We start from the raw sequence: 20,002 nt of genomic DNA, 5'->3' as shown, positions 1-20,002 counted from the left end.
GTCCTCCTCACACTTCATTTTACCCTGACTCATTAACATGACCCTGAGATTCTGCAACTCCTCGTCATCTGATACACCAAGCCGCCTAGTCTGATTCATAAACTGTACATAAAGATGGATGGCTTGACAGCTCCCCATAAGTGAAACATTTTGATCAGCTGGAGACTGGTTGTAATATAGGTCATAAGTCCAGCCCCTGAATGTTAAAGGATTGGACATGATCCAAACAAAAAATTCAAAGTACATGTCAAATGAGTGTCCTACCTCTCACCCAATGTCTGTTGGGATTGGCTCTAGTTCCTCCACGCCCCAAGTTCGGATAAGAGTTATGGATAATGAATTAATGAAGATGGCAATGTACAATATGGCAATATGCCATATATTTTGATTTCCTTTACAGAAGAAGCACAGGACTGGAGACTGATTTGGCCCAAAGGCCTTGCTTGGTGCTAGAGATTTGGTCAACTGAATTGGAACTGATTTGTTTCCATGCTATGTGCTACCTTCTGTCAACTGCAAGGGGGGCTCCCTATGTAATAACCATATACCACAAAACCCGCACATACTAAATAAATGTAATCATACTGAGGTAATCTAAGAGACAGGTACAATTGTAAAGTTTTAATTGTGTAATGTACTTACATGTGAGGAACCAGACAGCAGATGACAACAGGAATAATTTGCTTCATGGAGTAATAAATTACACCAGAAAAAATGACTAAGTCTTATGAGTGTTAAGTGTGGGGCATTTCCTGTTTTTGACCTGCAAGCCAGTGTCTCCCAATATTAAGTTTGCATTTTCTTTTAATTAAATTGATTAACAATATGCGTTTCTTGATGTGAAATAGCTTAAATGTGGTGAGCTACTAGTAGCAGAGAGTAGTTTGCCAATTTCAAAAAAGTGTAGATATCACTACTTTTCCAACCAGACAAAAACTAGAGCCAATTGACAAACATTACAGTTAGATAATAAGCTTTTACACATAACCACTTTAATTAGCAACTTTAATGTGATATACAAGAACTTCACAGAGCTAAAGAGGGTCCTTGTTTCTGGTTAATAGTTTGGCAAAGAAATGATAAAGGACCTCAGATCTGCACTTGTGTAAGAGTTAAAGGTGTAGCTTGACTGTAGCAATGGGCAGGCTCCCAGAAAGTCTTATGTCCATCCTGTGTGAGATCACTTGCTCAATGGAGGTGCAGAGTGTATCAGCCCAGAAGAGAGAAGTAACAGATGGATGCAATGCTAGCTCCACAGCAATCAAAGTGGGCGATGTTCCATTTAGGGCTGCTCTTAGCTTAGCCCGGATCCATCCCCACTTCGGCTTCCCCCCTAAAAATGCTAACTGCTGCACAGCTAACAGTGAATCTGCATCTACTTCTTGTTCTCTCTGAGGCCAGACTGGATGCCTCACCTCACCTCTTGAGGTACAAGTATTATTACAAAACAAGACTAGCCATCTCAAGCAGGTTAGCATTTATATTTCAATATTCAATTTCAATATTGCAATAGAATAATGGCAACACATATCCTTGAAATAAAATCAACACTGTCGCTTCATCACACTCTGTTTCTGGCCAAATCTCCTTGCACCTTTGAGCATCAATAATCATGTGATAATGCGATTTCTTAGCATCAAATTGTGGAAGCTGATCCTGATTTCATGTTATATATTTTGTCTCTTGATGATGTAATGTGCTCTTATAGCACTATGCTTCGTTGGTCTCAACCTAATTTCTTATGCTGTCTGTAATCCATAAACAGCTAAAATGCTTCATTATCATTACAAAAGTGGGGCATGAACAGAGACATCAGTGGAATCATAGAAAAATCCACCATTAAGGTTTGATATACATACTGTATATCAAAACTTGGTGCTCAATTTAAGGGCCGTCACAAACAAATATATGACTCTGTTTCTAATTTTAGTCAGGATCAGTCCATAAATAACAGGGTTCATAATAGGTGGGATTATGAGAAATTGTATGGCCATGAAATTCCTTAAATTCTGTGGCACAGATACTGATCCATACCTGGAATACGAAACATCAAAAAGCAAAGCAGTTGTGATATTAAGCAAACATAACAAATGTGGCACACATGTCTGTGTAAACTTTCTCCTGCCTTCTCTTGACTTCACAGCTGATTTTAACAAATGTAGATATGAACATGCAATGAGGATAACATGTCCACAATAAAAACTGATAATAACTAATCCAACAATATTGTTTGCTTTTGTTGAGCCACAAGCAAGTTTAACTATTGCCCAGTTCTCACAATAGAGCTTATCTATGTGAGAGCCACATAATTTTAGACTAGATGTTAAAGTTGTAACCATACCCTCACAGAAGAGAGGTACAAGCCAGGAAAAAACAATTAACACAGCGGTCCTTCTCACAGACATCACAGAGTGATACTCCAGTGGTCGACATATGGCCACATATCTGTCGTAGGCCATAAGAACTAGAATAGAGTAGTCAATTTTTGAATTGGAATATACAACAAAGACTTGCAAAAGGCATCCTGTATATGATATGACTTGTTTATCAGACAGAAGATCATAGACAAACTTAGGATAAAAGCCTGCAGCCCCATAAATTCCATTGATGCACAGATTACACAGAAAAACATACATTGGTTCATGTAAATTTGGATCAAAGATTATTGTTAAAATAAGCGACAAGTTTATGACCAAAATTAGAAAATAACATAGTAAAATGAGAAACACAAGTGTGCTTTTGTAGTTGGCAGTGGCACTGAAGCCAGACAGTGAAAACAGAACTACACTAGATGTATTACTCATGTTGCAGTAATCCTCAAATGCCAGAGTCAAAGTTTTAAACAGTATCAAGAAGTCCAGATGCAGTGCTCCTAAAAGGTTAAAACATCCATTGATAGCCAATTAAATGTTCTGTGTATGTTGAACATTACATGTCCAAACATCTTAGTGTTGCATTGTGTGAATGTTGGAAATGTAATGTTCGATTGATAAAGGAAACTCCCTCTTCACTGCAGGCGGGTCATTTGGTGACAGCTCAGAGGTTAAGAAAGTGTCACAAGAATGTCTGTTAATCCCAGTGCATGTATTTCCAGAAAACTGTATCATTAAGGTTCTTGATGTGCATGCTGTGTGTGTGTGTGTGTGTGTGTGTGTGTGTGTGTGTGTGTGTGTGTGTGGCACATGTTTTTGTTACCTTGTGGGGACTTTTCAAAAACACTGACCTTGTTGGGACCAGTAGTCCTCATGGGGACCAAAACTGCTCCTAATACAGCGAAACCTCATTTCTGAGGTTGTGATTAAAGTTAGGGGTAAGGTGTGAATTGTTAAGGACCGGTGAGGCTTTAAAATACTTATACTTAAATAAAAATGTCTCGGTTAGAGGAGCCAGCATGGATATTGGACTGAAAGGTAAGCAGTCTAAGTAGCCAGATGCTGGATGTGGTAATAGCATTCAACAAGGAAAAGCTGAAATATTCACTGACAAAATTGTAGATTTTTTTAAAGACATTTTTACAGCTTCTCCCCACTCTAGCTATGACATCACCTGCTCTATCTTTGAATTTTGTCATTCTGTCTAATACACACCCATTATAAAATCTGTAACAGCCTGAAAACTTCAAATTTGTGAAAAAAAAGTCTGCTTACTATTCCCCCTTTTCGAACAGAGCCGGTTCTTGGCTGGTGCCCAATTGTGAGCGGTTTCCCGACCGGGAAAATTGGTCCACAGTGGCACCAACTCTTTGCTGGTTTTTAACCGCGAACCGCTACATCAGTGGCTCGGGGCGGGGTTATCTGACCAATAAGACCAAGTCGGTGCCATTGAGAGAGACCAACGAAAATGTGTATCAATCATTCATGTCATTTGTAAAACTGCAATGTGCTTGATACGGGCGAGCTAGCGTGTTAACGTTAACAGGTGATTGATAGCATGCTAACGTTAACCGTTGATCGCTAGCATGCTAACGTTAGCGGGCTAGCAAGACCAAGACCAACTCGGTGCATTTGAGAGAAACTAACTAAAACATGTATCATTCATCTATTTTATTTGATTATCTGCAATGTGATTGATACGGGCAAGCTAGTGTAACGTTAGCAGGCTAGTGTTAGCTTACAACAAATTCCAACATTACCATCTAACATTCAGTGTAAATAAGAATGTATTCGGCGTCCATGGTGATTAAAATGAGCAGCACAGATGTGTTGTAGAGAAATGTAGTCTGTTGTTATTATATTTGCAGAGAGGGCGGAGACATATACAGACGTAAACAGTGACGTAATAACGTGGCTCTAGAGCCTGTGGAAAAGCAAACAGGTTCAGAGCTGGTTCGCAAGTTGAACCAACTGCAAACCAGCACAAGCACCAGCTGGGAACCAGCCGGGAACTGGTTCTGGTCGAAAAAGGGTATATCAAAAATGCCTTTAAGCCAAACTTTTTATAACATTTTCTACATTAAAGTACGGCAAAGTGGAAGGGCCCAAGAGTGTAGTTTTGAGCTCTGTTCACACCAGTTTCCTATTGTTGGCATTATGTGCTCCTAAAGCACTACACTTAGTTGATCTTAACCTAAAACATGCTGAAAATCAAACCTTGGTGCTCAAATGAAGTCTTACATCCTTATTCCAAAATGGATTAAATTCATTGTTTTGATCAAAACTCCACATTCCCCATAATGGCAACATATTTATTTATTTATTTTTGCATATTTATAAAAAAAAATCACATACATAAGTATTCACAGCCTTTGCCATGACACTCAAAATTGAGCTCAAGTGCATCCCGTATCCACTGATCATCCTTGAGATGTTTCTACAACTTGATTGGAGTCCATCTGTTGTAAATTCCGTTTGTTGGACATGATTTAGAAAGGCACAGACCTGTCTATGTAAGGCCCCACAGTTGCATGTCAGAGCACAAACCAAGCAATGAAGTCCAAGGAATTGTCTATAGACCTCCAAGACCGGTTTGTATTAAGGCACAGATTTATAGAAGGGTAAATAAAATTGTGTGCAGCATTGAAGGTCCATATGAGCATAGTGGCCTCCATCATCCATAAATGGAAGAAGTTTGGATATTTTTATGGGGTATTGTGTGTCGAATTTTGAGGAAAAAAGGGAATTTAATACATTTTGTTATAAGGCTGTAACATAACAAAATGTGGAAAAAGCAAAGCACTGTGAATACTTTCCAGATGCACTGTCTTTGTGAGACAATGATACATAAACATGTTGCAAATATTTAATATATGAGTATTGAGCCCAACTTATTGCTCAAGTAATCATTTGCTACAAATTATTATCATCATCATAGTATTAGGTCATCTCATTTTTGACCCATGTGTGTAAACTTGATGTAATAATACAAAAAAATATTTTTGGTTATAAAGTATGAAAGGAAAAATGGAAATAATGATCTGTTGTAAACAAAAAGAAGATGCTTAAAGAATACTTGGAATATCCAGTCATCAAATAAATTGATTTCAAAAGACAGAGCAAAGAAACACACAGCCAGCATGAAATAACATGGGAAACGTGGGTCATTTTTTACCTATGTTGTGCATCAAATTAGCATTACAAAAGTGTGACATGAACACACTGAAAAAAAGAGATTTTTTTGGCCCTTTAATTATTATTTCAATCATCTATATAAATTCTACAACGAAATATGAATTCAGTGCTTTTACTTTAAAATAGCAGATTTTCATGTAGTGCATTACTTTACATACAAAACTGAGGACACATAATAATAAACAATCACTTGTTTGTTATTATGTGTCCTCAGTTTTGTATGTAAATTGAATCATTCGTTCCAAGTAATATTCACTAAACCAGTTCATTGGCTTAATTATTTGATATTTCCAAGTAAAATGTAATTGAGGGACATCAGTGAATCTGCAATCTACGTGTGTATTTTCATTTTTTTTTAAAAGTGATTCTATAAAATAAATATTACTTAAAACAGCCTGAGTAAAGATTACAAACACTTTCTGTGTGCTAGCTGTTTTTAAGTAAATGTCACCCCAATTTTTTTCAGTGCAGAGACATCAGGAGAATCATACTAACAAAAGCATCATTACAGTTTGATATACATACTTTATATCAAACCTTGGTGCTTAATTTAAATCTTTCACTAGCAGTCACAAACAAATATATAACCCTGTTTCGAATTTTAGTCAGGATCACTCCATAAATAACAGGGTTTGTAATAGGTGGGATTATGAGAAATTGTATTGCCATGAAGTTCCTTACATTCTGTGGCACAGACACTGATCCATACCTGGAATACATAATGTCAAAAAGCAAAGCAGTTGTGATATTAAGCAAACATAACAAATGTGGCACACATGTCTGTGTAAACTTTCTCCTGCCTTCTCTTGACTTCACAGCTGATTTTAACAAATGTATATATGAACATGCAATGAGGATAACATGTCCACAATAAAAACTGATAATAACTAATCCAACAATATTGTTTGCTTTCGTTGAGCCACAAGCAAGTTTAACTATTGACCAGTTCTCACAATAGAGCTTATTTATGTGAGAGCCACATAATTTTAGACTGGATGTAAAAGCTGTAAGCATAACCTCACAGAAGAGAGGTACAAGCCAGGAAAAAACAATTAACACAGCGGTCCTTCTCACAGACATCACAGAGTGATACTCCAGGGGTCGACAAATGGCCACATATCTGTCGTAGGCCATAAGAACTAGAATAGAGTAGTCGATTTTTGAATTGGAATATACAACAAAGACTTGCAAAAGGCATCCTCTATATGATATGACTTGTTTATCAGACAGAAGATCATAGACAAACTTAGGATAAAAGCCTGCAGCCCCATAAATTCCATTGATGCACAGATTACACAGAAAGACATACATTGGTTCATGTAAATTTGGATCAAAGATTATTGTTAAAATAAGCGACAAGTTTATGACCAAAATTAGAAAATAACATAGTAAAATGAGAAACACAAGTGTGCTTTTGTAGTTGGCAGTGGCACTGAAGCCAGACAGTGAAAACAGAACTACACTAGATGTATTACTCATGTTGCAGTAATCCTCAAATGCCAGAGTCAAAGTTTTAAACAGTATCAAGAAGTCCAGATGCAGTGCTCCTAAAAGGTTAAAACATCCATTGATAGCCAATTAAATGTTCTGTGTATGTTGAACATTACATGTCCAAACATCTTAGTGTTGCATTGTGTGAATGTTGGAAATGTAATGTTCGATTGATAAAGGAAACTCCCTCTTCACTGCAGGCGGGTCATTTGGTGACAGCTCAGAGGTTAAGAAAGTGTCACAAGAATGTCTGTTAATCCCAGTGCATGTATTTCCGGTAAACTGTATCATTAAGGTTCTTAATGTGCATGCTGTGTGTGTGGGCATATGTTTTTGTTACCTTGTGGGGACTTTTTAAAAACACTGACTTGTTGGGACCAGTTGTCCTCTTGGGGACCAAAACCGCCCCTAATACAGCGAAACCTCATTTCTGAGGTTGTGATTAAAGTTAGGGGTAAGGTGTGAATTGTTAAGGACCGGCTAATTTGCCCAATGCTGTCCAAATAATGGAAGTCAATGCAATGCCCTAAAATTGGAAGCTGAAATCTGGAATTCCTTTATTGTCATTGCACAGGTTACAACAAACTTAAGTAAAGCTGCCATTTGTCCTTGGGGTAGAAACCAAAACAACCTACATTAAAAAATGTCTCAGTTAGAGAAGCCAGCATGGATATTGGACTGAAAGGTAAGCAGTCTTAATAGCCAGATGCTGGATGTGGTAATAGCATTCAACCAGGAAAAGCTGAAGTGCATGACACTGACAAAATTTTAGATTTTTTTTAAAGAAAATGTAAGGCTTCTCCCCACTCTAGTTGTGATGTCACCTGCTCTAGCTTTGAACATTCTGTCCCATACACACCCATTATAAAACCTTAAACAGTCTGAGAACTGCAAATTCATGGAAAAATGTGTGCTTACTATTAAAATGCCCATTAAGCCAAACTTTTAATAATTTTTCTACATCAAATTACGGCAAAGCGGGAGGGCCCCAAGAGAGTAGATTTGAGCTCTGTTTACACCAATTTCCTATTTTTGACATAATGTGCTCTTAAAGCACTACACTTAGTTGGTGAGGGAGGGAAGATTAACTCAATTAAGTCCAAGACTTAAGAGGCTAAGAGGGGGCGGAGACTGGAAATTGAAGGCTGACATAACCAAGCAGCTAACCATTCCAAACCATATTGCTAACTCCCAGCTACGACCAGATTTATTGTTGTGGTCTGATACACAGAAGGTTGTGTACTTTATTGAGCTTACTGTACCCTGGGAAGACAGAGTTGAGGAAGCCAACGAGTGCAAGAAAAATAGGTATTCTGAGCTGGCAGCAGATGCAGGGCAGAGGGGTTGGAGGGCTTGTGTACGACCGGTAGAAGTTGGCTGTCGTGGTTTTGTTGCAAAGTCTGCTCTGTTTGCTCTGCTAAGCGAGTTGGGTATTCGTGGACGGAGCTTGAAACTGTCAGTCAAAAACATGTCGCAGGCAGCAGAGCAAGGAAGTGAGTGGTTGTGGATGAAAAGGAAGCATGTTAGCTGGGGATTTCGCTCAGGGTCTTGTTGTGTTTGGTGTGTGGGTATTTTAGTTTTGTTATTTGTGTCAGTGCTGTTACCACATTTCACAGTGCTTTAAAAAAGACAACAGTTTAGGCGAAATATTGTTTTAAAATAGTTGTTAAGACAGTTTGACCTTTGACCAGTGACCTTTATATTTTTTTAGATAGGCCTAAAACTAGGTCTAAGGGTGCTTTCACACCAACAGCAGTTGGTGCGCACTAAACAGTCAATTCGAACTAAAAGCTCTTAGTTCGGTTCGTTTTCGTGGGTGTGAAAGCATCAATCGCATTCAGGTGCGCACTAAATCATGCGGACCGAGGCCTCTCAAAAGAGGTGGTCTCGGTCCGCTTTATTCCGCACCAAATGCCAACCTCTGTGGTCCCTCTGGTGAGAACACGAACCTGGACCAACTCAGGTCTAAACAAACTATTCGAAATGCATCAATGCTTAATTTGCATGCTGCCTGTATATTCCCCTACATTCATTCAGCAGCAGAGCAAATGGTGTTGTGACACTGGTATGAAATTAATTTAATCTTTAATATACATGTTTCATTCGGTACAACCCCATACATTTCAAAATCCTTCTCAGAGTACGCATACTGATAACAATATCATCCACTGTGTTAAATAACTGTAGAATCTCACCATGTCTCAAATCAAGCTTAAAGTAGAATTTAATTAAATCTACCAAACGAGCCATAGCCTATTCTTGCTTGTCGTTTCGTTATTAGGGCTATATCGAAAAGGTGCTTGTCTCATCAGCAGCAGGACAGCATTGGTGAAAATAGCACATCTCCTCTGCCTGAAATGACGCGCTATGCGCCTTCAGCGGATCCAGTAAATCCGAAGATTGTTCTGTAGCTGCAGCCGTGACTCATTCCAGAACTGGATATTTTGCCAGAAATGGGTAATGTTGACGATATAAAAAGCAAGGACCAGCGCAAGAAACAGTGTGCGAACGTGTCACTCCATTGTGAAAGTTGAAATTGGTGCTTATTTCCACTGGAAGATGACGAAACGTCATTCAGACCAATGTGGTTCGTTTGCATGTGTAAACGCGGACCACACGCAGTCTGTATGCTACAATGTAACAATTTTACTGCCTGGTGCGGACCAAATAATCGAACTAGCGGTGTGAAAGCACCCTAAATGAAAGCTAGCATTGTACACTTTAAAATGATACCAAACATGCCCTCATAACATATGAGTAGATCTTAAAATGAGCACAAAACAGGATATGCCCCCTGCGTTTAGAGGCCTATTTATTGCAGGGGGTGTATAACTTTATGTGCTGATAACTGTCACAAAGCTACCACTTGGGATGGGCTATCATACCAAAATATCATCTATGGACATGTGCCTTTTCAAAAAATATTACTAGATTTTGCCACCTTGAATGGTACCAAAATCAAGGGGGCACATCCTGCCCTCATCCATTTGGCTATAGGTTAAGAGAGCACATCGTGCCTTCATATTGAACCTTTCCTGAAAAGCAGTTAGAACTAGCTCAGTGAGCAGCTATTACAGTAAGAAACATACAGGCCTCAAAAAAGGGAACTAAGACACATACATGCATGACACCATAGTTTTGAAAAGACAAACCACAAGGTGACCGGTATGGGTTGGCTCCTGCGTTCACCATCCTAAATTGACCAATCGCGTAAAAGTCCAACCTATTGTCGGGGTGGGGCCCACACCCAGAAGATAACTGTGAACTGAGGAACTTGTTTGCATTCTGACTGGTGATCCTGGCGTGGACACAGCAGAGTCCAGTGCTGCTCATTGCATTTGGGTACTATTCTTTAGATAAATGGTAAACTGTATTCAGTTTTTTTGAGTCTTTTGTAAAAACCAAGTCAAAAGAACAAAATAACCGGAGCAGAGTATGGGGGGCTTTAAGAGCCCAGGCTCTAACATACATAAGTATTCACAGCCTTTGCCATGACACTCAAAATTGAGCTTGAGTGCATCCCCTTTCCACTGATCATCCTTGAGATGTTTCTACAACTTGATTGGAGTCCATCAGTGGTAAATTCCATTGGTTGGACATGATTTAGAAAGGCCTGTCTATGTAAGGCCCCACAGTTGCATGTCAGAGCACAAACCAAGCCATGAAGTCCAAGGAATTGTCTGTAGACCTCCAAGACCGGTTTGTATTAAGGCACAGATTTATAGGGTAAATAAAATGTGTGCAGCATTGAAGGTCCATATGAGCACAGTGGCCTCCATCATCCGTTAATGGAAGAGTTTGGATTTCATTTTCGGGTATTGTGTGTAGAATTTTGAGGGGAAAAAAGGAATTTAATCCATTTTGGAAAAAGGCTGTAACATAAGAAAATGTTGAAAAAGTGAAGTGCATGAATGATACATAAGCATGTTGCAAATATTTAACATATGAGTGTTTGCCCCCACTCACTGCTAAAGTGATACTTTGAAACTATTTATTATAATTTTAGTATTAGGTCTTTTAATTTTAAATCACATTTGGATGAATGGGTCATTTTTGACCCACATGTGTAAACTTATATATAATAATACAAAAATATTTTTGGTCATAAAGTATGAAATGAAAAGTGGAAATAATGATCTGTTGTAAACAAAAACAAGATGTTGTAGATGTAGATGTAGAGAGTACTTGGAATATTCTATCATAAAATAAATTGATTTTAAAAGATAGAGCAAAGAAACACACAGCCAGCATGAAATAACATAGGAAATGAATGTCTCATGTCGTGCATTAAAAGGGTTCATTTAGGGCAGCTGTGGCATGAACCGGTGGTCTAATAAATTTGTTAAGTATTGTATATTTTAGTAAATATTTCGGCAACACAATACATACATATCCTTAATATAACATCAACACTGTCACTTAGTCACACTGTTTTTAATGTTAGTTCATTTAAACACAGTTTTAAACAAACACTCTGGCCAAATCTCATTGCACCTTTAAGCATCAATAATAATGTGATCATGTAATTTATTTTTTCTTTATTTACAGCATCAAATTGTGGAAATGATCCTAATTTCATGTTATATATTTTCTCTGTTGATGACATAATGTGCTCTTAAAGCACTACACTTCTTTGGAATTAACCTAATTCTTTATGCTGTCTGTTATCCATAAACAACTACAATGCTTTATTAACATTACAAAAGTGTGACATGAACAAAACCACCATACTGTATATCAAACCTCAGTGCTCAATTTAAGTCTTCCATGAGCAATCACAAACAAAAATATGACCCTGTTTCTAATTTTAGTCAGAATCAGTCCATAAATAACAGGGTTCGTAACAGGTGGGATTATGAGAAATTCTATGGCCATGAAATTCCTCAAATTCTGTGGCACAGATACTGATCCATACCTGGAATACATATTATCAAAAAGCAAAGCAATTGTGATATTAAGCAAACATAACACATGTGGCACACATGTCTGTGTAAACTTTCTCCTGCCTTCTCTTGACTTCACAGCTGATTTTAACAAATGTAGATATGAACATGCAATGAGGATAACATGTCCACAATAAAAACTGATAATAACTAATCCAACAATATCGTTTGCTTTTGTTGAGCCACAAGCAAGTTTAACTATTGACCAGTTCTCACAATAGAGCTTATTTATGTGAGAGCCACATAATTTTAGACTAGATGTTAAAGTTGTAGCCATACCCTCACAGAAGAGAGGTACAAGCCAGGAAAAAACAATTAACACAGCGGTCCTTCTCACAGACATCACAGAGTGATACTCCAGTGGTCGACATATGGCCACATATCTGTCGTAGGCCATAAGAACTAGAATAGAGTAGTCGATTTTTGAATTGGAATATACAACAAAGACTTGCAAAAGGCATCCTGTATATGATATGACTTGTTTATCAGACAGAAGATCATAGACAAACTTAGGATAAAAGCCTGCAGCCCCATAAATTCCATTGATGCACAGATTACACAGAAAAACATACATTGGTTCATGTAAATTTGGATCAAAGACTATTGTTAAAATAAGCGACAAGTTTATGACCAAAATTAGAAAATAACATAGTAAAATGAGAAACACAATTGTGATTTTGTAGTTGGCAGTGGCACTGAAGCCAGACAGTGAGAACAGAACTACTCTAGAAGTATTACTCATGTTGCAGTAATCCTCAAATGCCAGAGTCAAAGTTTTAAACAGTATCAAGAAGTCCAGATGCAATGCTCCTAAAAGGTTAAAACATCCATTGATAGCCAGTTAAATGTTCTGTGCATGTTGAACATTACATGTCCAAACATCTTAGTGTTGCATTGTGTTAGTGTTGGAAATGTAATGTTCGATTGATAAAGGAAACTCCCTCTTCACTGCAGGCGGGTCATTTGGTGACAGCTCAGAGGTTAAGAAAGTGTCCCATGAATGTCTGTTAATCCCAGTGCCAGCCGTTGCCACGACACAGCCAATCACAGCTGTGTGACATACAGCCAATCACAATTGTCCGTTGTACATTGTACTCCCATTTAAGCATACAGCCAACGATTACGTGACGTAATCAACAGGCGAAGGACCCAGAGCTGATCTGGTACCTACACCGGCTAAGGCCGGAATTGGTTGAGGCTGTCCAAATAATGGAAGTCAATGCAATGCCCTAAAATTGGAAGCTAAAATCTGTAATTCCTTTATTATCATTGTACAGATTACGACAAAATGAAGCTGCTGTTTGACATGTCCTTAATAGCTTTTCGACCAGAGCCGGTTTCCAGCCGATTCCCCGCTGGTGCCCAATTGCGAATTTCTTTGGCGGTGGAAAACAAATATACAGGCGAGCTAGCATGCTAACATTAGCAGGAGATCGCTAGCGTGCTAACGTCAGCCGGCAATCACTAGCATGCTAACATTAGCGGGCTAGCAAGACCAAGAACAACTCGGTGCAACTCAAACATCTATCATTCATGTATTTGATTTGATTAGCTGTAGTGTGATTGATACGGACGAGCTAGCATGCTAACGTTATCGGGTGAGAGCTAATGTGCTAACGTTAGCAGGCTAGCATTAGGTTACAAAAAAGTCCAACATTAACATTAACATCTTACACACAAATATTGTGTGTGAACACACATGATGTTTGAAGTCAATATTACTGAACATATTTAGAGATGAGACAAACTGAAAATGCCCACAAGTGGCCACCACAAACAATCACATAGCTGCTGGTAACATTAACACATTCTCACCACCAACTCGTCAGGAGTCCTCACAGCACTAAGACAAGGGTCATTAACACAAAGGGTTCAACAGACTTCAGCATGTTGTTCGCATTGTTAATTCACACAAAAACTCTTAGAGTTAGGCAACAAAAGCTCCAGTATGTTTGTGATGGTTTTACATGGGACTTCAACAGCTGTGATTTGGGTGAAAGTTCCGGGACAAAAAAGACTCTCTGATAAACCCACTCTATGCTAGTTGCCGAGCACAGCAGATCACAGAGAAAAAGTTTAGTATCTAAAGAACCAGATCATTTAAATTCTGATGTTGGAGAAAATCAAACCAAAGCTCAAAGGAAAGGACTGAGTTGGTCAGGTGGAAAGAAGAAAGGCTTTTCAAACAAATTCACAATACCAACATAATCTTCATTTGTATAGATGTGTCAGCAGTTCTTGGGGAATACGAATGCAAATGTGAAAATCATTGCATAGAGCATCTTTTGGCTCCAGAGGGAGAACCATGAAATCTGATTAATTGCCTGAAGTAATTGCCGAAGACATCTGGGCCCGAAGACTACAAGGTTGAAAATAAAAAATAATGATATTGCATATAAACATGATCTGTTGTGCCTTTAATTGCTGACAGTGTAAAAGTCTATAGGCACACATAAGCAGCACAGGAGCAATGGGAGATTAAAGCAGCAGTGTTTGGAATGTTAGCTATGTTTTCTTCCTAAAGTTTTAAATCAAATGTTTGTATTTTTTCTTTCAGGATTTTAAATACATTACTATAAAATGACTATTAAAACAGTTGAAGGCAAAAGGAAACATTACATGTCCACTGATATTTTTGTTTAATATGATAACTGCAAAAATAAAAATAAAATTGTAAGTATACTTTTCAATGGGTTGAACCCATATAAGAAGCACAAATCAACAGTAGCACAAAATACAGCCTTCATAGTTGTTATGAAGTTTAATCAACACCTCTCAGAGACACTGTTTGGTTAATCATTTACAAAAGATATCATGTAATGTTTAAACAACTACAGAACATGTACCTCAGAGCTCAAATCTGATACCAGTGTGTATGTTCTACCAATCGATCAAATTCTGGCAGCAGAATAGAAATGGGGTTCATGTAATGTCGGATACATCTGTGCTTTAAAAAAAAGGACAGGCCAAATGTCAGACTGTCATTGTCCCAGATTATTATGGGAATCTAATGTTATTTTTGTTCCTTGGCTGACCTGAATTCCACAATTTCATCATGTATTAGCCTAATCCTTTAACCTGTCTGTCATCTCTACACAAATTTAAAAAACTTTTGCGAATTTGAGTGAGTTTAAGTCCATATATGATAGGGTTGAGAATTGGTGGAATGATGAGAAACTGTATGGCCATGAAGTTCTTTGCGCTCTGTGATACAGAGCTTGATCCATATCGAGCATACATGACGTCAAAAAGCATTGCAACAGTGACATTAAGCAAACATAATAAATGTGGCACACATGTCTGCATGAACTTCCTCCAGCCCTCTCTGGACTTTAGAGCGGATTTCACCAACAGTATATATGAACAAATGATGTAAAGTACTTGCCCAAAATAGTATAATATGATGATAAATCCAACTACATTATGTGTTGTTATTGAATTGCAGGAAAGTTTGAGAATTGACCAGTTCTCACAATAAAGTTTTTCAATGTGGGAGCCACATAATTCCACTTGCAAGGTCATTATTATCACAATAGTCTGAAGGAACAAGGGTACAAGTCTGGAGAAACACGCCAACCAAACAGCCCTTTGTTTAGTCATCACAGATTGATACTCCAGTGGTCGGCATATGGCCACATATCGGTCATAGGCCATCACGGCTAGAATAGAAAAATCAGTTGCTGCATAGGAGTATATGACAAGGACCTGCAAAAGGCAGCCAGTATAAGATATGACATGAGTGTTAGACAGTAGATCAAAAAGGAATTTTGGGTAAAATGCTGCAGTCCCATAAAGACTATTAATGAACAAATTACATAGGAAGATGTACATGGGTTCATGAAGATTATTGTCCAATATGATAGTAACAATAAGAGCACCATTTACAAGCAAAATCACACTGAAGCACAACACAGTGAGGGAGGTAAGAGTCAATCTGTTGACTGTTGTGTCATTTAATCTGGATAAGGAAAATGCAATTAAAACTGTTGCATTCATCATTGTTAACCTATATTTCCCAAACAAATCTCACCAGTTATCTGTCTTGTCCTTAATTATCTTGTCCTTGCCTCTAAGCAGTAGTAAACAGATGAAACACAACAGGCTGGAATAATTCACCACTTGACCAGCAAACAATCTGATGCTTTTATCAATTGTTGAGAATCGTCACTCCAATCATCGTCAGAGTTTAATTACCCGCCCTGATTAAAAAATGGAAATAATCCTATTCTTATGTCCATGTTATGTCATATGTCTGTGTGGGTCAAACCGATCATTAAAAGTGGATGATCTCTATTATCAATTTCCTTTTTTCTTTATTTACCATCTTATTGTCATTTGTATATTTATTACCTGAATAAGCAGTAATGAAATGGACAGTTTAGCCATTGAATTCAATTTATTACTGTAAAAATTAAATAACTATATTGTGGACACTTAAAAATACTATGATACAGATCATTAGGCCTACTGTTTATTAACTATACTGCCCTACAAAGCCTAACTGCAGGCACTTTGTGTATTAGTAACTAGTGATTAGTAACTACTATGTCTGTTTTATCATGTGACAAAGTTTTAGATTTAAATTTTGCTTTATTTCAGAAAAATAATTATATAAAAATTGCAGTAACTACAAAATCCAACTCAAAACCAAAGCAGGCCGCAGTAATTGCACTTACAACAGTCTGCTTTGGATATATATATACGAATTTAAACATAAAACCAAAGCAGACTGCAGTAAATTAACTTACTGCTTTGACTGTGATACAGTGTAGCCTTGTATTTCTTCATTGTGTTGAATAGTGAATATAAGAATAACAGAAAATATAAGTTTATTTGATAGGTAAATTATTACCTAGATAGTGATTAACTAAAAATGTGAGATAAAATTATATTAAAATTACTTAATAATATTACGTCCAACAACTATGAAATCTTAAAACAGTATTTTTCTGCTTACAAAAACAGTAACGCCAGTAGTGTAAATCACCTCCTAAGCCACAGCTTGGCATCGTTTTCAGTGCATTTCTACATTTTTGGAAGGCCTGAAAATAAACTGTAGGTTATTAATGCCAGACTGATGGTAGAGATTGAGAATGCAGATGGGTTACCAATTGATGGATTCATACACTGGCTACCCTACATGGTGCCATCATCTGGAATTCATTCACACGCTGATGAACGCGGCATTTGGAGCAATTTGGGGGTCAGGGATCAAACCACAACCTCCCTTAAATGGGCGACCGATCTACCACTTGAGCCACAGCTGCCCCCCACATATGACTGATTCATATCACAACATTATATTATTGTTAGAGCTTTTAACCTCTTAAATATATGTATATATCTGTCTCAAAAATACAGTTTTCTTGTCCAGTATTGAGAAAGATATGAAAGGCTCATACTTCAGGGTTGATAGATTCAGTTTTCCATTCAGAATATAGCAATAATATTATAAAAGCAGAAAGAAAAATCATGTGTCGACCACACAACAGCCAGCACCCCCTTTGCCAACAATGTGCCCACTATACCGCAGTGGTCAACAGGTCAAGGATATGGTTGATGTGTAAAAAGTTTCTAACAGCAGAAGGTTTAATAATTTCTTGTTATTTTACCTGTTATTTGAAAAATATATTTTATTTTAATTGCAATACTAGTAGCAGCATTGGCAGCTTTCATTACTGAGCAGGCCATGGCATTCAGATAAACTCCTTACAGACAGTAGGTGCAGCCAATGTAGTAAGTACTGTAGTAGGCCAGGTCAAGCCACAGAGTTTCTGCTTTTGGGCTCAGCTGGTCAGTGACACAAATGTGAATTTTTGTCAAAAACAGTAATATTGATCCAGGAAACGAGCCATCCTTTGCCATCCAGTGTCTGACATCAGCGGCCTCTAGGTGTACAGGGAATTAGCGCAAAGCTGCACGTTTGTTTTGCATGGAGACTTCTGGTCCCAGTACATGACAGCAACAACAGATTAATGTCCTGGGGATACAGACATGTAGTGGACTAATGACCCTGAGGCCTAATCATCATGTTTACTGTGTACTTCTGTGTCCATGTGCATCACAACAGACCAGAGTTACATCAGCAGGTCTTTTTGTCTTGTCAATAACATGGTAATCCCATGTGAGCAATTCAGGCCATCTCTGGGGAAATGTGTTGGCTCGTGTCCTCAGTGTCTCAAGCCACTCTTTAGCCACAGTAAACTTTCATTACAGGATTTGTTTGGACAAACACTTTAATGAAAGTGGTAAATAAATACATTGCATCATCATTGAGTGCAGTTTCACACAGTACCATGTATGCATGAAAAATCTAAATTATCTGTTGTATCTAAAACTATTTAACTCAACTTTTTGAGTATATCTCATACTATATAATACCCTTCTCACCTTTTTCCGCAAGTAGTCTACCTAAGGGGGTAGTTCAATGATTTTACACATAAATTTCACTTCACTTTACTCATCATGAAGTGTATCGATGCATTTCAGAGGTGGAAAGAGTATTCAGATCCCTTACCTAAGTAAAAGTACTAATGCCACACTGCGAAATTACTCGACTACAAGTAAAAGTCTTGCATTTCAAATTTAGCAGCGTTTTGATTTTGTAAATATAGGGCTCATTTTAACTACTTAATATAGTGGTATGAATTTTTAAAAAAATCTAAATGTCGAAATCACTTTAAATTGATCATGTTTTGTTCATCTTGACCTGAAAAGTAATTAAAGCTGTCGTTTAAAAGTATAAAATTAACCTCATAATGCAACACGTACCTCAAAATTGTACTTGAGTTAATTTACTTAGTTAGATTCACTGGTGCATCCATCTGCTTTAATGTGCATTTTCAATTTTCACATTAAAAAACCTGAGTGAAAATGCTGTTGTTTCAAAAACTCAAAATGAAATATCGCCAAGCATTAATATTTATGCTTGGCTGAGGTGGCTAAGTTGGTACACTGATTAAAGAAAAATGCACCAGAGCGCAATAGAAACAGATTTAGCGAATTAATGATGAACTGTAGCTGACCACCAAGGTCAGCCCTACGCATGGGTGTGTATGTCAGTGACTGAGTCACTGAGTGAGTGATCACATTTTTTTCGGGAGGGCGGGGCTGCTCCTCCGCGCTCCTCTTCTACGTTCAAAGCGGACGCCTGATGTCAAACACATTTCATTGGCCTCATAAGGACGGTGCTTTTATTTCACTCATTTCAATTCTGACAATGCCCACAAAATCGTTAAATCATATTGACCAAACACAGTGAGCCATATTATCAGTTTTGGTCTAGTTTCCTTTGTTGTCTGATATATGCTATACAATGTATATATGGTATGAAATATTGGGAATAAAGCGTGAAAATAAATCTTGCAGAAAGCGAGAACTGGAGAAGCAACGCAGCAAGCAACACTCTCTCACAGACACACACACAACAAACATCCATTTCTGTTGCTCTACTACGTCATCTGGTATAACTGATCTGATTGGCTAAGAGCTACCTACGCTTTTGATAGACATTCTAAGCGCCCAATAAACGGCTCCGGAGGATCGTAAACCACACCTCCTCTACGGAGAAATGAATGGCTGGTTTCCAGACCAAATCTCATTTGAGAATAGTCTGGTGTTAGCCAGGCTAATGAAATATAGGAATTTTCACTGACTGAATTTTGACATTAGCTCTTTTAATTGTGATGTAGTTGCGTTCTCTTATGTAATGGAATGATTGTTAGCGCAATCATCACCAACATCAAATAATTGGCGCCACCTTCTGCCTTTCTTGAGGAACCATTTCATATAAACGCATTTTGGTAATATGTGGAAACAAGTATTTATTTGCAGATTCTTTTGCACGTTTACTTGAAACTGGGTTCATTCATTCATTAATTCATTCATTCATTATCCTTAACCACTTACAGAGCTGGCCCGAGGCATAAGCGAACTAAGCAACTGCTTAGGGCCCCGTGGCCACTAGGGGACCCCCAAGAGCAATTAACAACATTGCATGTG

At 37.9% G+C, this 20,002-nt stretch overlaps 4 protein-coding genes across 4 annotated transcripts; all 4 read right to left on the bottom strand.

Moving 5' to 3' along the window:
- Window positions 1-1,865: 1,865 nt before the first annotated feature.
- Window positions 1,866-2,804, bottom strand: LOC131978608 (olfactory receptor 2G3-like). The gene has a single exon (XM_059342317.1). It carries the CDS (start codon window positions 2,802-2,804, stop codon window positions 1,866-1,868), a length of 939 nt encoding a protein of 312 aa, XP_059198300.1.
- A 3,294-nt stretch (window positions 2,805-6,098) lies between these two features.
- On the bottom strand, window positions 6,099-7,046 carry LOC131978607 (olfactory receptor 52E4-like). The gene has a single exon (XM_059342316.1). The coding sequence runs from the start codon at window positions 7,044-7,046 to the stop codon at window positions 6,099-6,101; it is 948 nt and encodes a 315-aa protein (XP_059198299.1).
- Window positions 7,047-11,795: 4,749 nt separating this feature from the next.
- On the bottom strand, window positions 11,796-12,743 carry LOC131978606 (olfactory receptor 2A12-like). The gene has a single exon (XM_059342314.1). The coding sequence runs from the start codon at window positions 12,741-12,743 to the stop codon at window positions 11,796-11,798; it is 948 nt and encodes a 315-aa protein (XP_059198297.1).
- A 2,318-nt stretch (window positions 12,744-15,061) lies between these two features.
- LOC131978605 (olfactory receptor 13D1-like) lies at window positions 15,062-16,000 on the bottom strand. The gene has a single exon (XM_059342313.1). It carries the CDS (start codon window positions 15,998-16,000, stop codon window positions 15,062-15,064), a length of 939 nt encoding a protein of 312 aa, XP_059198296.1.
- Window positions 16,001-20,002: the final 4,002 nt, after the last annotated feature.

This window comes from Centropristis striata, chromosome 10 (assembly GCF_030273125.1).
Source record: "Centropristis striata isolate RG_2023a ecotype Rhode Island chromosome 10, C.striata_1.0, whole genome shotgun sequence".
Taxonomy (NCBI): Eukaryota; Metazoa; Chordata; class Actinopteri; order Perciformes; family Serranidae; genus Centropristis; species Centropristis striata.
Note: the sequence above shows the minus strand (reverse complement) of the source record. Positions and strands in the feature narration are given on the sequence as shown.